At 44.2% G+C, this 16,397-nt stretch overlaps 1 protein-coding gene across 2 annotated transcripts; it reads left to right on the top strand.

Annotated features, from left to right (window-relative positions):
* The first annotated feature begins 6,302 nt into the window (after positions 1-6,302).
* Positions 6,303-12,534, top strand: LOC132208826 (uncharacterized). 2 transcript variants are annotated; one of them, XR_009444954.1, is made up of 3 exons: positions 6,303-6,386; positions 6,497-6,591; positions 11,586-12,534. XR_009444954.1 is itself a non-coding variant. In XM_059644147.1 (2 exons), the coding sequence occupies exons 1-2, from the start codon at positions 8,677-8,679 to the stop codon at positions 11,790-11,792; spliced, it is 636 nt and encodes a 211-aa protein (XP_059500130.1). In that variant the 5' UTR covers positions 6,629-8,676; the 3' UTR covers positions 11,793-12,534. The 2 variants fall into 2 exon arrangements, 1 of the variants encoding a protein (XP_059500130.1); XM_059644147.1 differs by lacking the exons at positions 6,303-6,386; positions 6,497-6,591 and adding an exon at positions 6,629-9,105.
* The last annotated feature ends 3,863 nt before the right edge of the window (positions 12,535-16,397 follow it).

Raw genomic sequence — 16,397 nt, 5'->3', positions numbered from 1 at the left:
GGCCTTGATCTTTGAGTCCTCATTATCTACAGGTTCAGTACCAGATGTCTGGAGGATTGCAAATGTGCCCTTGTTCAAGAAGGGCAGTGGGGCTGACCAAGGTAATTATAGACGTGTGAGCCTTACATCTGTTGTAGGAAACATTTTGGGAAGGATTATAAGAGATAGGATTTATTATCATCTAGCAAGCAACAATTTGATTGGAGATAGTCAGCATGGATTCGTCAAGGGCAGGTTGTGACTCCCAAAACTCATTGAGTTTTTTGAGAAGGTGACCAAGCATGTGGATGAGGGAAGGGCAGTTGACGTGGTGTACATGGACTTCAGTAAAGCCTTTGATAAGGTTCCACATGGTAGGCTATTGAAGAGAATACAGAGACACGGGATTGAGGGAGAATTAGCAGTTTGGATTAGAAACTGGCGTTCTGTAAGAAGGCAATGAGTGGTGGTTGATGGAAAATATTCAGCCTGGAGTCCAGTTACTAGTGGTGTGCCTCAAGGATTTGTTTTGGGACCACTGCTGTTTGTCATTTTTATAAATGACTTGGACGCAGGCATAGGTGGATGGGTTAGTAAATTTGCAGATGACACTAAAGTCAGTGGAGTGGTGGACAGTGTGGAAGAATGTTGCGGGTTGCAGGGAGACTTGGATAAACTGCAGAATTGGGCTGGAAGGTGGCAAATGGAGTTTAATATGGATTAAATGTGAGGTGATTCACTTTGGCAAGAATAATAGGAAGGCAGAATACCGGGTCAATGGAAAGATTCTTGGTAGTGTGGCTGTGCAGAGGGATCTTGGTGCCCATGTACTAAGATCCCTGAAAGTTGCCACCCAGGTTGATAGTGCTGTTAAGAAGGCTTACGGTGTATTAGGTTTTATTGGTAGAGGGACTGAGTTCCGGAGCCATGATGTCATGCTGCAACTGTAGAAAATGCTAGTGTGGCCTCGTTTGGAATATTGCGTGCAATTCTGGTTGCCCCATTACAGGAAGGATGTGAATCATTGGAAAAGGTGCAGAGGAGATTTACCAGGATGTTGCCTGGTCTGGAGCATAGGCCCTATGAAGAAAGGCTGAAGGACTTGGGTCTGTTCTCTCATTGGAGAGAAGGAGGCTAAGAGGGGATTTAATAGAGACATACAAGATGTTCGGAGGATTAAATAGGGTGGACAGTGAGAGCCTTTTTCCGAGGATGATGACTTCAGCTTGTACAAGGGGACATAGCTACAAATTGAGGGGTGTTAGATTTAAGACAGATGTCAGAGGCAGGTTCTTTACTCAGAGAGTGGTAAGGGCATGGAACACCCTGCCTGCCAGTGTAGTTAACTCAGCCAGATTAGGGACATTTAAACAGTCCTTGGATAAGCATATGAATAATGATGGGGTAGTATAGGGTAAGGGGCTTAGATTAGTTCACAAGTCGGCGCAACATCGAGGGCCGAAAGGTCTGTTCTGTGCTGCATTGTTCTACGTTCTATGTTCAAGGTGCTTCACAGATGAGCAAAACATCGATTAAAGATATCAATTTTACGATGTATCATAAAGAATAAGAGAGGTTTAGGGAGGAAATTCCGTAGTTTGGGTTGTCAGCAGCTCCAACCCTGGAGTGTTGTAAGTGGGGTGGGTCAGAAAAATATCTGGAAAGGGGAATTGCAGGAGTGTAAAAAACACATATGGCCTTAATGATGGCAAAGGTTTCAGAGACTGTCATTGGAGAGTACGGATGTCGCATGGAGCTTAAGGCATTACTCTGCACTCAATCCATTACAAGTCATGACCACAAAGGTACAGAAGATTTCTGATGCCTTAATCAGGCTGATCAATATTTGTATCGATGGGCTTGCAAAATGTCAGTAATCGCCTCTACCTCAGAGTCATGGTATTGTTGGGATGCTGCTACAGAAGAGGAGACAGGGAGCAAGGAATGTCACATAAAACGCTCTCCTCTTCTCACTATTTTCACTGCAAAACCAAGGGAGCACCTAACATACCACCTCTATCTCCCGTCACAGCACTTTGCCCCACAATAACTGTGTCTGCCCCTGCACAAGGAGAAGTGGGAGTCTTTTCCAGGACCATGTGGTGACCTGAAACTCTGAGTGAAGATCAAAAGCATCTGAGCGGTGAGAGCAAAGATTTGAGAAGACTGTCTGCACCTTTGCTGAAACTTACAGGAGCACCAGGTCAAAGCAATAGGCAGCATGTGGAATACAAACTGGAATTGATTAAGTGTGCATCTGTACAAATTTGGACAGGCCGGGGGTTTGGGACACTTGACAAAATTTTCAGTTTCCTTTTTGAATAGTCACCTGAAATGCCTTTTTGGAACCACTTCTAACCCTTATCCATGCTCAGATCTGGAGGGCCAGGTCACTCTTGCTCTGGTTTCATCCTGCAATTTTATGAAGTCAGCAACAAGATGAGTTTCAACATTGACTTTGAAGATTATTGAAAGCTATCATCGATTGCCATTAGAATGTTTTGATTTTGATTTATGTTGTCTCGTGTACCGAAGTACAGTGAAGTGTTTTTGAGAGTGGTGCAGGCAGATCATAGCAAACAATGATTTACAGATCAAAGTGTGCATAGACAGAGCAAGGCATGCAAGGTTATGCCTGCACAGGAGGTGTGCAAAGCAAGATCAACACTATTTGGAGTTATAGAGTCCATTCATCAGTCGAATAATGGCAGAGAAGAAGCTGTTCTTGAACCCCTTGATGGGTGTGTTCAATCTTCTGCCCAATGGAAGAAGTTGGATGAGAGCATTACCGAGATGGGACGGGTCATTGATGATGTTGGCTGCCTTTCTGCAGCAAAGAGAAGTGTAAATGAAGTCCATGGATAGGAGGCTGTTGCCATTGTGGCCTCCTCTACATTGGGGAAACCAAGCAGAGGCTTAGGGACTGCTTTGCAGAACACTTACGCTTGGTTCGCACTGAACAACTGCACCTTCCAGTTGCAAACCATTTTAACTCCCCTCCCATTCCTCAGACGACATGTCCATCCTGGGCCTCCCGCAGTGCCACAACGATGCCACCCGAAGGTTGCAGGAACACCAACTCATATTCTGCTCGGGAACCCTGCAGCCCAATGGTATCAATGTGGACTTCACCAGCTTCAAAATCTCCCCACCCACCACTGCATCCCAAAACCAGCCCAGCTCGTCCCTGCCTCCCTAACCTGTCCTTCCTCCCGCCTATCCCCGCCTCCCACCTCAAGCCCCACCCCCATCTCCTACCTACTAACCTCATCCTGCCCCCTTGCCCTGTCCATCCTCCCTGGACTGACTTATCTCCTCCCTATCTCCCCACCTATACTCACCTTTTACAGGCTCCATCCCCGCCTCTTTGACCTGTCTCCTATCCACCTATCATCTCCTCTATCCATCTTCAATCCGCCTCCCCCTCTCTCCCTATTTATTTCAGAACTCCCTTTCCCTCCCCCATTTCTGAAGAAGGGTCTCGGCCCGAAATGTCAGCTTTCCTGCTCCTATGATGCTGCTTGGCTGCTGTGTTCATCCAGCTCTACACCTGTTATTCTCTGGATAAGAGTTTGGCTTCTGTGATGATTCGTGCTGTGCACACAACTTTCTGCAGTTTCTTATGCCCTTGGGCTGAGCAGTTGTTGCACCAGGCCATTATGCACCCGATAGGATGCTTTGTATGGTGCATCTGTAAAGGTTGGTGAGGTCTTCATGGACATGCAGGACAGTAGATAAACAAAACATAAAAAGTAAAAGTTCAAAAAGATGCCAAGTTAGACATGCTGGGACTTTAAGTCAGATTTGAAACTGTTTTGTGTAGGTAACAGTTAAAGAAAGCTCTTGCAGTTCTTTTGTCAGTGAGTACAGAAGTGCTGGTGAAATAAAGGATTATAGATGTAGCAGCCCTGAGTTAAGAGGAAAACAGCACAGGCATAAATATGCAGAAGATCACGAGGTTGACGAAGGTCAGTGTTGCTTATATGAACTGTGACTGGGCACAGTGGGGAGTTAATCAGATAAGAACCAGGATAAAATAGATCTGTGTCTGTGCAGTGGAGACCAACCAGAATCAGAAGATGAAGGCCCAAGACAGACACTTTGAAGATCAAGGCTGCAAAAACTACCAGAAGTCCTTTTAACACTGTTGTTTAGCCACTGACAGGAACAGTACAACTGTTTGAGTGTAAGTTGTTGTCTGCATTTATCACTGCAGTTTGCCTGACAGCAGATCACCTTCTACTGACTCTGTTTCAATAAAGTTGATTGTTGCTTCACAGCCCAGCTCTGCTGCCAAGCCTGCTCCTGCCTGACAAGTGTAATCACAAAAGAAGATAATGCTTATTGCCAGTCCAGGCAGGCTGTGATTGTGGATGAGTGGGGAGGATGTTCGACAGAATGGGAAATGTTCATTCTGAAGAGATTGACCTGAAACAGTGACCATTAGTCTACTACTTTGCTGCTATGCCTTTCCCCATGTTTGATATGTCAGTTCAAACTGTGCTGGTTTTGCTGAGTGTTCAGATCACAAGACCATAATGCATCCGAACAGAATTGTGCCATTCCGTCATGACTGAATGGTGTGCAGTTCTGGTCTCACTGCTATAGGAAGGATGTTGTGAAAGGGCTGAGGATTGACAAGGATGTTGCCAGAGTTGGAGGGTTAGCGACTCGCTTGTCAAATTGACTTTATTTCTGTGTATTACAATTGTTGTTCTGCTCCAGTTCATATTTTAATCAGATGTCGATAATAATGCCCAGACATACAAGGCAGAAAACGATCTATCTCCATCAGCAGGGTATCAACCCCCTAAAATTTTGAATAAGTTTTTTTTTAATCTCATCTGCTGTCTGGTTGCATATCTCTTTCTGTTTTCTTTTTGTTTTCTTTTACGCCACTTCGTCACTTTACAGCCTGGAGGAACATTGAAATCTATAACTGAACTGACCACATGATATCTGTTCTCCTTCTGTCTTCCACCTTCCACGCACCTTCCTTCCATTGATAATAAAATGTGAGGCTGGATGAACACAGCAGGCCAAGCAGCATATCAGGAGCACAAAAGCTGATGTTTCGCGCCTAGACCCTTCATCAGAGAGGGGGATGGGGTGAGGGTTCTGGAATAAATAGGGAGAGAGGGGGAGGCGGACCAAAGATGGAAAGAAAAGAAGATAGGTGGAGAGGAGAGTATAGGTGGGGAGGTGGGGAGGGGATAGGTCAGTCCAGGGAAGACGGACAGGTCAAGGAGGTGGGATGAGGTAAGTAGGTAGAAAGGGGTGCGGCTTGGGGTGGGAGGAAGGGATGGGTGAGAGGAAGAACAGGTTAGGGAGGCAGAGACAGGTTGGACTGGTTTTGGGATGCAGTGGGTGGAGGGGAAGAGCTGGGCTGGTTGTGTGGTGCAGTGGGGGGAGGGGATGAACTGGGCTGGTTTAGGGATGCGGTGGGGGAAGGGGAGATTTTGAAACTGGTGAAGTCCACATTGATACCATTAGGCTGCAGGGTTCCCAGGCGGAATATGAGTTGCTGTTCCTGCAATCTTCGGGTGGCATCATTGTGGCACTGCAGGAGGCCCATGATGGACATGTCATCTAAAGAATGGGAGGGGGAGTGGAAATGGTTTGCGACTGGGAGGTGCAGTTGTTTGTTGCGAACTGAGCGGAGCTATTCTGCAAAGCGGTCCCCAAGCCTCCGCTTGGTTTCCCCAATGTAGAGGTAGCCACACCGGGTACAGTGGATGCAGTATACCACATTGGCAGATGTACAGTGGATGCAGTCCTTCCATTGATGTTTTGTGAGGATTTCATCAGTGCCAGCAGCCGTGATCGAATCGGAGGAACAGGTTACATTGCAATTACATTTAAATCCTCCCCCAACTGAAAAATCCCTCGAAAATTGAACACAATTTCAAGGAAGTTATAAAACACATATGGAGCAATGAATTGAATTGTTAATAATGTTTAATCGGTGTGATAGGATTATAGAACGAAAAAACACTGCTGATGGTTCGAAGCTGAAAGACTAACAGTGAAATGCAAGAGACACTTAGCAAGGCGGGACACAGTCTGACACACACACACTACAAGATAACCAGGGGAATGGGGAGGGAATTTGTTGGTTATACCGGGATACAGGGTCAACAGCGAAAAGTGGGAGTCACTGGATTGGGAATCGCGGGATAAAGACACGTAACTGGGTCAGAGAATGGGGACAGCACAGCGAGGCTCCCTGTGGTACTCGCCTTGGACCGCCCCGCTTTTGGGCAGGTCTGAGTTCAGTTTCCGGAAACTGCAAGTTCTGTGAAGTGGGCGGGACTAAATTTGTGATTGACAGGTAGGGGGTGTTTTTCAGTCCAGAAACAGCCTCTGCTCCGCCTTTTCTTGGTGAATGTTTCCCTGCAGTCGAGTTGGTGAGTGTTTAGAACTCTGTCGGTTTCCCGGTAATGTAGGTGAACTGTAGCTCACTGTGTGTTAGATCATATCGCCAACCCTCTCTCATCCCCTTTCTCCCAATCCCCAGTTACACGCTGCTGACTCAGGGAGCTCTGGCGGATGCGGGGCTGTGGTCAATCTCGGCGCTGGTTTCGGTTCACAGAAGACGGTTTAGTTTTTGAGGTAATGACAGATCATTCTGCCCAGCAGGACAGATTCTAATGTTGTCAGCAGGGACCATACAGCCCTCACAGACTGGGGTTAGTTTCTTTCCAGCAGAACAGACCGAGGAAGGGTCATCGGACCCGAAACGCTATATCTTCTTCCCAGATGCTGCCTGACCTGCTGAACTTTTCCAGCAACTTCCGTTTTGTTGTAGACTAAGGGGGGGACATGACTGACATGTATAAATTTATGAGGGAAATAGAGAAAACAAGAACAAATCTTTCTGCTTAGTGGTGGAATCAGTATCGGGCGACATGGATTGATGGTAAGCGGCGGGAAGTTTTGATGAGTTGAGCGGATTTTTTTCACTCAGATAATGGGGGGAAACTGAAACTCACTGCCTGGCAGCCTGGTCGAGCTAGAAATGGTCATAACATTTCCGGAACTATTGAGATGTATAAAATAAACACGGAAAGAACTGGGATGCTGTAAATCAGAAACAAAAAAGAAATTGTTGACAACATTCTGCAGATCTGGCAGCATCTTGGAGAGAAATCAGAGCTCAAGTTTCGGATCGAGTTTTTGAAGCCAGGATGTAGAAACCCCAATGAGGAAAGAGGGGACCTAACTTCAGACAACCAACGCGGACAAGTGCTTGAAGTATCAGCGGGGAGAATTTTGCAGGCAGTTATCAGAACTCTTTTGAAAAGATTTGGGATTGTTATGGAAAAGGACAAGGATGGACCTGTAATCAAAGTTCTAACTTGGTTGATTTTAATAAGATATGATTTGGCCATAGTGCACAGGAAGTAGATACTTTCAGGTACATGTGCAAGAGGGAACATAAATGGAGAGATAAGGAGAGCTCTAAGGGAAATATGAATTGATACTGCCAAGTGAAATGAAGCAAAATGCTCTGTTGTTTTACAGGTAGACATATGGTTAAAGGATAAGGGGGAATGTGTAAGGTCCATTAAGGACCACAGAGGTATCTGTGCGTAGAACTAGAGAGTGTTGGCCTGGGTCGAAATGAATACTTTGTGTCAGTGCTCACTAGTGAAATAGATGAATCAGGGAGAAGGTCTGTGATAGAATGTGAAGAAACTATCACAGAGAGAGAGAGGAAGTACTGAGTAGTCTGGAAGGTTTAAATGCAGGTCAGTATCCAAGGTCAAGTGAAATGTCTCCTGTGATGTTAGGATGAAATAGCAGGGTGCTTGCAAGGTTCTTAATTCCCCACTAACCACAAAGGGACCCTTCTGAAGGGCCACCGGACCCAAAACGTTAACTCTGTTTTCTCCTTCGCAGTTGCTGCAAGAAGTGCTGAGCTTTTCCAGCAACTTTGTTTTTGTTCCCAATACTTTTATTTAATCTCTTTGGACATCAGCAAGGCTTTTGGGAGACTGAAAGCAAAGCTAAGTGCGCATAGAATCCATTGAAATTTAGCAAATTGGATCCACAATTGGCTGAGGTTCAGGAAGCAGAGAGGTGGGTTTTTTCTTGTTTCTAACCGCAAATCTGTGCACATTGGTGTGGCAGAGTGGCCAATGTTGGGCCCTTATTTTTGTTTTAGGTAAATGCCTTAGATTTGAATGTATGAAGGTTGATCAGTTAGTTCAGATGATGCAAAAGTAATAGATGGTAAATAATGAGATGGATAGCCTTAGTTTACAGACAGGCTGATCAGTGGTAAATGGAATTTGATCTAGATTCGTGAATAGCAATACATGGACAAGTTATCCTGTCCTTGAATTCATTTGTTAATCAAACAGTTTGTGATTAGTTGACTAGCCAGGGGAGGAAGGCTATTTCCTTTTCCCATCAACATACACCATGACACAGTCCTGGATTGTAAATGGGGATTTTGGCTGTAAGACAATTTTGCTACATGTTGCTCACTCCACAGTTAGACCTCAAATGAGAGGCTCTAATGTATGGTGCTGCAAATTATGAGGAACGAAAATCACATTTTGGCTTTTATTGCTCATCAATTTGCTGTCCCCTAAATCTTGATCATCTCTAATAGAAATCATGCAAACATGAACATGAGGAAAGAGGCCACCATTTTAGCAGGAAAACAAATGTGTAAAGCTAAGAGAGCAAATGATGACAGTAAATTTAAGAGACGTACCAGAACCAACATTTGCAGTGTCGGCACCCTCCCTGGATTCACTCCCTGTCCCTTCCTTTGCTGCAAGTGAACAGTTTCCCCACCCTACCACTCAGGAAGACGAAAGAAATGGAAAGGAAGGAGACATTGCTTTGCTCCCAGATGTTGCACAGAGGAGGAGGTTTCACTGGAAAGACAACATCTGCATTGTGAGCCCAGGACTGAAGCAGCCAATAGGAATTGCTGTGCTCCGTGGTGATGTCTCAGGTTTCAGGCACGTGGACACGGGAGCCCCGCCCCCACCTGTTCCCCTCCTGCTGCCAAGGTTTCCGGGGCAACCAGCGGGCGGCTCGAATCAGAGCGAGAAGCTGCTCGGGATCTGCCCCTCCCCCTCCCTCCGGCGGCAATTGCTGAATCAGAAGGTGACCATGATCAGCCTCTGACTGTTCTGTCTGTTTATGGTTTGCCTGTTCTGTCTGTGGGGAAAGGTATGGACCATGTGGAGGCAAAGAAGGAAGACCATGGAGGAATTTGAAAATAAGGATGGGGCTGAACAGCGGGCCTTAGATTGTTTGTTATGAAATGTTTGTTGGTGAGATGTGGCCAGTGCTGCCTGGATCAGCATTTATTGCCCATCTCGGGTGCTGTGGAGAAAGAGCTGCCATGGACCATGTCTATAATCTTTGACTGCCTATTATGCTGGGGACCAGGCAAGTCAGCGTTTCTACTGGACCTGAAGCCTGTCAATTTCGGATGGGTAAATCATGTTAGACAAATCTGCAAAAGTGTTTTTTGAAAATGTAACTGATAGAACCCGGTGGATGGGGTCATTTGGATTTTCTCAAAGCTGGTGATAAAGTCCCACTTAAGAAGTTAGTGTGCAAAATTAAAGTTCATAAGATTGTTGGGAATTTACTGGTGTCGATTGTGAATTGGTTAGCAGACAGGAAACAGTAGAAATAAATGATCTTTTTTCAGTGTCTAAGGCTTTGACAATTGGGACACCACAAAGATCAGTGCCCTTGGACCTCATGTGTTCAAAGTGTACATCAATGATTTGTATGTGCGAATCCAATGTACTATTTCTAGGTTTGTTGACACAAAAGAAGGGGGATTGTGAGTGAGCAGGACATAAAGAGACTTCAGAGTAATTTAGATGATTTGAGTGAGTAGCAAATGCATAGCAGATGCAGTATCAATGTGAAGTTATCCACTTTGGTACCAAATTCAGAATGGCAGAGTATAATTCGAGTGGTGGTCAATTTGGAAATGTTCATGTACAAAGGGACCTGGGTGTGCTTGTACACCAGTCATTCAATACAAGCTTGTAGGTGCAGCAAGCAGTTAGGAAGGCAAATGGAACTTTCTCCTTCATTTCAAAAGGGTTTGAGTATGGCAGCAAGGTGGTCTTACAGCAGCTGTGTTGGGTTTTGTGAGGCCACAATGAAATCTATGAGCAAGTTTGGTCTCCAAAACAAAGAAACATTATTCTTGCTGCAGGCAAACAGCAATTTCTTGTGTTGCTGAGTGAGGGACAAAAGTTATCACTGACCATGAATCAAGAAGAAGCTCCAGTTGCTGTCTTGGTTTCAAGTCAGATTTGGAGATGATATCACTTGTTGACAACACTTTAAAGCATTTCCCAAAGCGGGAAGTGGGTGATGTTCCCTCACTTTTGCTTCATTTCCCTCTGGCAAAACAAGACAGAGTCTGAGGCACTGTTTGGTTTAGGCATACCCACTGCAGGGCTCTGCTCCCCACCCCACCACCTCCCCCTGCTACACACACTAAGAAAGGAATGATGTGGATAAAGTAATCCAAAAGGTGTAGTGTGAAATACAAGACAAAATAGAGAGAGGTAGTGTTAGAGGAGCTGGAATCATTGAAAGTGGATGAGTCACCAGGCCCAGATAGATAGTTCCCTGGCGTGTTGAAGGAAATAGCAGATGTTGTGAGGATTAATTTTCAATCTTCACTTGACTCAGGTGAGGTGCCAAGGGGCTGGAGGAATGCAAATGTGGTGTTGTTGTTTAAAACAAGTACAAAGGAAATGCCATACAACTATAGGCCAGTCACTCTTACTTTGGTGGTGGGCAAACTGTAAGAATCAATCCTGAGAGATCAGAGAAACTGTCAGTTAGAAATGCATGAACTTGTCCGGGATAGTCAGCATTGCTTTGATGAGGGAAGGTCATACTTGAGCAATTTGACTGAATTCTTTGAGAAATTGGTAAGGAGTCTCAGTGTGGGTAGTGAAGTGGATATTGTTTTCATAGATTTTGTGAGGATATTTGACAAGATCCCACACAGCAAACTGGTCAAAAGTAAAAACGCATGGATAACAGGGTAATGTGTTGAATTGGATCCTCTGTTTACAGTGCTCTGACATATTTCCAGTTGCAAGTTCCAGCAGGAGACTGTAATATAGGAAGCAGTGAAATTGTTTCAGAGCTGAGCATAATGGACTATTCAGCAAATTTTGAGTTGGTACTGCTGTGTTCTGTTATCTGTGAGAGTTTGCATGGTCCAGGGCTGATGTGACTCCTTTAATCTGGCTCTGAATTCATGTTCACCATTGCTGTATTTCATTTCTACTGTCCTAGATCTTCTGTCTGCAATTGTCTAACTTCTGTCCCTGCATTTTAGCTCTGTTTTGTGTTTTACTGTTACATCTGCTAATTGTGCCTTAATTAGACTTTCACCACTGCCTATCCCCTGACCGTGTGCTTTTGACTGACCAACTTGATTTTCTCACAGAATTGTTAATAGTCAGAAATTGTTTTTAGTGTTCTGCTATCAACTTCTACTCTGCAAATTACAAGATTCATCCAGTTCACATTTTATAACCTACCATTTTGATTTTATGGTTTCTGTCTCACTCTCCTTGTTTCATCCAAATCAGCTGAACATGGTTTTCAGAAGAGGAGATTTTGCAGTTTACAAACTGAAACCAAACGTCACTCAGGATCTGAGAGAGTTACCAAACGTATCACAACCTGAATACAACAGAATATTGGACATGGAAGGAGAAAGCACTGTTCCCAGTGGGGAGAAACTGGTTCTTTTTTGGGTAAGGCTTCAATCAATCATCTGGCTTATCAGAATGTAACACACTCATAATGATTAGAAGCCATGGAGATGAGGGGATTGTGGTAAAGACTTCTTTCATCCATCAGTACTGAAAAATCATCAGCGTAGTTACACCAGGAAGAAGCCATTCACCTGTTCTGAGTGTGGAGAGAGACTCACTCAAATCATCCACCCTGCTGACACACCAGAGTGTGGCAAGAGGCTGTTCACCCCCACAGAGTGTGGAAAGAGATTTATCAATTCTTCAAACCTGGTGACACACCGGCAAGTTCACACTGATGAGTGACCTTTTAAATGCCCAGTCTGCAGGAAGTGCTATGAAAGGTCTGGGGAACTAATGCTCCATCAATGTGCTCACACTGAAAGAGACTGTTTGGGTGTCCTGACTGTGGGACAACATTTCAGTGATCATCTCGGCTCACTGTATACCATTACGTTCACATTAGGGAGAAGCCCTTTACCTGCTCTGACCGTGGGAGGGAAGTCAGTCAGTCACCCCATCTGCTGAGGCACCAGCACATTCACACTGTGCAGTGACCATTCACCTGCCCCAGCTGTGGGAAGGGAATCACACAGGTGTCATATCTGCTGAGTGACCAGAGAGTTCACAAGAAACTGCAGTGATTGGGCTTTACTATTAACCGCGTTCAGGAATTAACCAGGTTCATTGTGATCTGTTTCTGCTGATATTAATAACCACCTGTTCAGGTATATGTTAATGTAGATACGTATCAAATAAACCAGTTTTGTGTAAAATACAATGTTTCATCTTCTTATTGTCTCTAACACAGGGGATTCCCTTTCAATTGCTGTCCCACTCCCCTCCACCCTCACCTTTAACAAGAAGTATGAAAGCTCCATTGTCACTGAGATGAAGACCATCTGATCAGTTGCCTCTGCCCAGACTGGGAAAATTGCTCTGGAAAATGGGTCTGATTTTCCACCAATGTATTTACTCACAGAGGAAAGACCATTCAGGTGCTCTTGTTGCAGGGCTGGCCTCAGGCAATCGTCTGTCTCACTGCGCATCAGTGTGTTCACACAATAGGGAAGCTGTTCACTTGGTCTGAGCATGAGAAGATTCACTCAGACCTTTCACCTTCTGAGACGCCAGTGAGTTCATTAGTGACTACAGGAGTTGGATTTCCTGTTAATCAGATGCGAGACACATTCATTTTCTCATTTTGTCTTTTTTCTACTGGTGTTAATAAATTCCAGAAGTTTTAAATGCAAATATTCAGAATAAAAACTCACATGAATTAGCTTAGTGTTAAACCCAGTGTGTTGAGTCTTTTTCATAGCTCGAACACAAGTGAGTCCCTTTTGAAGGCTCTCCCTCTTTCTTCTCATGACACGGGTGAGACGTTCAAGGAGCTGAGACCCCAGTACAATTGAGACAATCTGATTGGCTGCCTCTGCTGCTCCCCTCCCTTCCTCGAACTCATTGGGTCAAACTGCTTGTCAAGTGCTTCTAGCCTGACCCCGGATCCCCAGCTTTCTCCAGTTTCTCTCCTGTCAGAGCTTGTCTTGCCCATGAGGCCCATGTTCGTTCCACTGACCTATTCTCACGAAACATATTTGCTAATAATGTTAAAGTTCACTGTCCCTTAAAATTTCATCTTCCCAATTTTTTTTGAAAAGCCTAGATTTCATGGTATTTGCAAAGACTTGAACTTGGTGTTCACCAAAGAGCTGTTCTCGGTCCCTCCTATTTCTCGCCTACACGCTGCCACTTTTAAACATCATCCAGAAGCATTTTGTTAGTTTTCACATGGTCACTGACAACTACCCGTTCTAACTCATCACCAGCCCTGTCTATTCCTCTATTGTTATTCAATGATCCCACACCTAATACTGGAAAAGCTGAAATGTCCTCCAGGGAAACGTTTGAAAGAACAATCCATTTTCTTCAGTTACTGCTACACATTCCATTCTCAAAATCTGAACCTGTAACTCTTTCCTGAGAGTAAGGCTGAACTACACTGCTCATAGTCTCAGTCACAGATTTGACATGAAGATGAATTTTCAATCACAAAACCATCCTTTCACTCACACCAGATATTCTAATTTCCATAAAGCCAGCCATCTCCACCTCAGCCCAGCTCATCTGACCCTGAAATCCTTGTCTGTACCCATGTTAAACTTGATAATTGCAATGCATTCCTGATCACCTTCTCACGTTCACCCCAGACCCGTGTGGAAATGTGAGATCTCCCAAAATCTGTGTTCTGCAATTCCTGTTGACATTCCCACTAAACTGTGTGAGTGCAGTCACTCCAAGCTTAAGTGGTCTGACTGAGGCATTGACTTCCAGTTTTGGAAGTCATGAGCGTGCACCATTCCTGGAGGCCTGCACAACCGGAATGAAAATGAGAGGGAATTCTGGTCCTGTTCACCCAACGCCCTCTTTGTTCCCTGAGAGTGTTGCTGCTCATTTCCCTTGCTGTGTTGAACTCTCAGGTCTGCATGCAGCAGCAGCAGTGTTTGCTCGTGGGACCTTGGTGCTCTGCTGGATCTTTTTTAAACCTGTTCTTGTAGTGAATCTGTTAATCTTGGCCCTCGTCGGCTGAAATCTAAATATTCGAGCATTTATACAATTTCATTTTTCCACTCCAGTCTCTTCCTTCCCTCTCCCTTGTCTGCTTTGAATTCACCACACATTGTGTGCAGGAACAGACTGAAATCAATGAGATAATGTTTTTAGTGGGGTCATGAGAACTATGAAGAATGCAGAAGAATTAACTGAATTACTGTTAATTTTCAACCTATTTAAAATAACCTTTCTTCAGTTTAAATGTGTTGAATATGGAAGGAACGCTTTAAAGTTTCAAAATTTGTACATGTGAAGGAAGAAAAATTGAACAAGTCCTTTTGCACTCTTGAAATGTCAGAACTGTCTGTCTCCTTGTTTGTTTGTGGTGCTGTGTGACCAAGTTAATCCCATTCTATAATTATTTGGTGGATTTCCTCCCCTGGTTTAATTACACCCATAATAAATAAGAAGAACATAAGTAGATGCAGTAAATTTTACTTATTTTAAATAAAATAATTAGTTTTTAAAGCCCAATCAGGTAGTAGGGAAGGTGATGTGTTGTGACTTCAGGATGTGGGAACTCCTGGAGACTGGTGTGATCCCAGACTGATATATCTTCAATAAGCATCTGCGGCTAGAGGAACCTCAGCCCATAATCATTGAATTAGATGTTATATTACAAATGCTGCAAAATATCAGGGAGAAAGTTACCTGGACAGTTTGTTCCAGGTGATAGTCACAGCTCATAGGTATTCTCATCTTATTTGGTCCATGGTTAGGGGCATGAAAATACATAAGGCAGGTTTGGGGATTTTCTTACATTTCTAAGAACAGCATTTGAAATCTAAATACAGGAAAGTGTGACAGTATGGAGAAACTGGGTTTGACTGTAGCGGCATACTGGCAGACCTTCAGGAAGACATTTACCAAATCTTAGCAACAATGCATCCCAGTCAGAAAGTGACTAAATAATGAAGTTAAGAATACTTCCAAATTTAAAGAAACACTGCACCCATTTACAAAGGTCAGTGGTAGGTCAGAAGATTGTACAAATTTGAGTGAACAAAGAATGATACTAAAGAACAGGAAGAAAGAGTGTTATTAAACTAGGGAGGGTTCAGAAGAGATTTACCAGGATGTTGCTAGCATGGAATGTCAGTTACAGAGGAAGACTGGATACGCTGGGACTGCTTTCTCTGGCGCATTGGATGTTGAGGGGTGACCTTATTGGGTTTATAAAATCAGGATTAATGGTAGGTGCCATTTTCCAAGGATGGGGGTTTCAAGACAAGCGGGCATATTTTTAAGGTGAGAGGAGAAAATTTTTAAAAAATACGTTTTCTAACATGGAATGAACTTTCTGAGGAAGTAGTGGATGTCAGCACAGTTACACTGTTTAAAAGACACTTAGAAATGTATTTCCACAGGATGAGGGTGTCGCTGACTCGGCAGCATTTATTGTCCATTCCTAAACAGTTTAGAGTCAACCACATTGCTGTGGGTTTGGAGTCATATGTAGGCCAGACCAGGAAGGATGGCAGTTTCCTTCCTAAAAGGACAGTAGTCAACCAGATGGGTTTTCCTGACAATTGGCTATGGATTCACTGTCATCATTCGCTTCTTAATTTCAGATATTTATTGAATTCAAATTCCACCATGGGCCACGGTGGGAATCAAACCCAGGCCCCAGAACATTCTCAGGGTCACTGGGTTAACAGTCCAGCGATAATACCACTAGGCCATCACCTTCCCAGTGGGTGGGGGGGGGGGTGGGGGTTGTGCACTGATTCTCAATCCCCAGGACTCCCTGGGTCACCACAGTCTAATCAGAGCACACAATATGCCTGATAGCAAAGTGTGGAGCTGGATGAACACAGCAGGCAAGCAGCATCTCAGGAGCACAAAAGCTGACATTTTGGGCCGAGACCCTTCATCAGACAATATGCCTGACTTTGCTGTCTGTTGAATCAAATTAACAGAAAATACAACCAAGTTCCGTCCTTAACAAGCTCTCCTGTATATTACAAATACGAGAACAGAGTTAGTTCTCATATCAGTTTTCTCACTATGCTCAAGCGAAGGTGAGATTTG

The sequence above is a fragment of the Stegostoma tigrinum genome, unplaced genomic scaffold (assembly GCF_030684315.1).
Source record: "Stegostoma tigrinum isolate sSteTig4 unplaced genomic scaffold, sSteTig4.hap1 scaffold_54, whole genome shotgun sequence".
In the NCBI taxonomy this organism is placed as follows: Eukaryota; Metazoa; Chordata; class Chondrichthyes; order Orectolobiformes; family Stegostomatidae; genus Stegostoma; species Stegostoma tigrinum.
The sequence above is the reverse complement of the archived record's forward strand: the minus strand, read 5'-3'. Positions and strand labels throughout refer to the sequence as shown.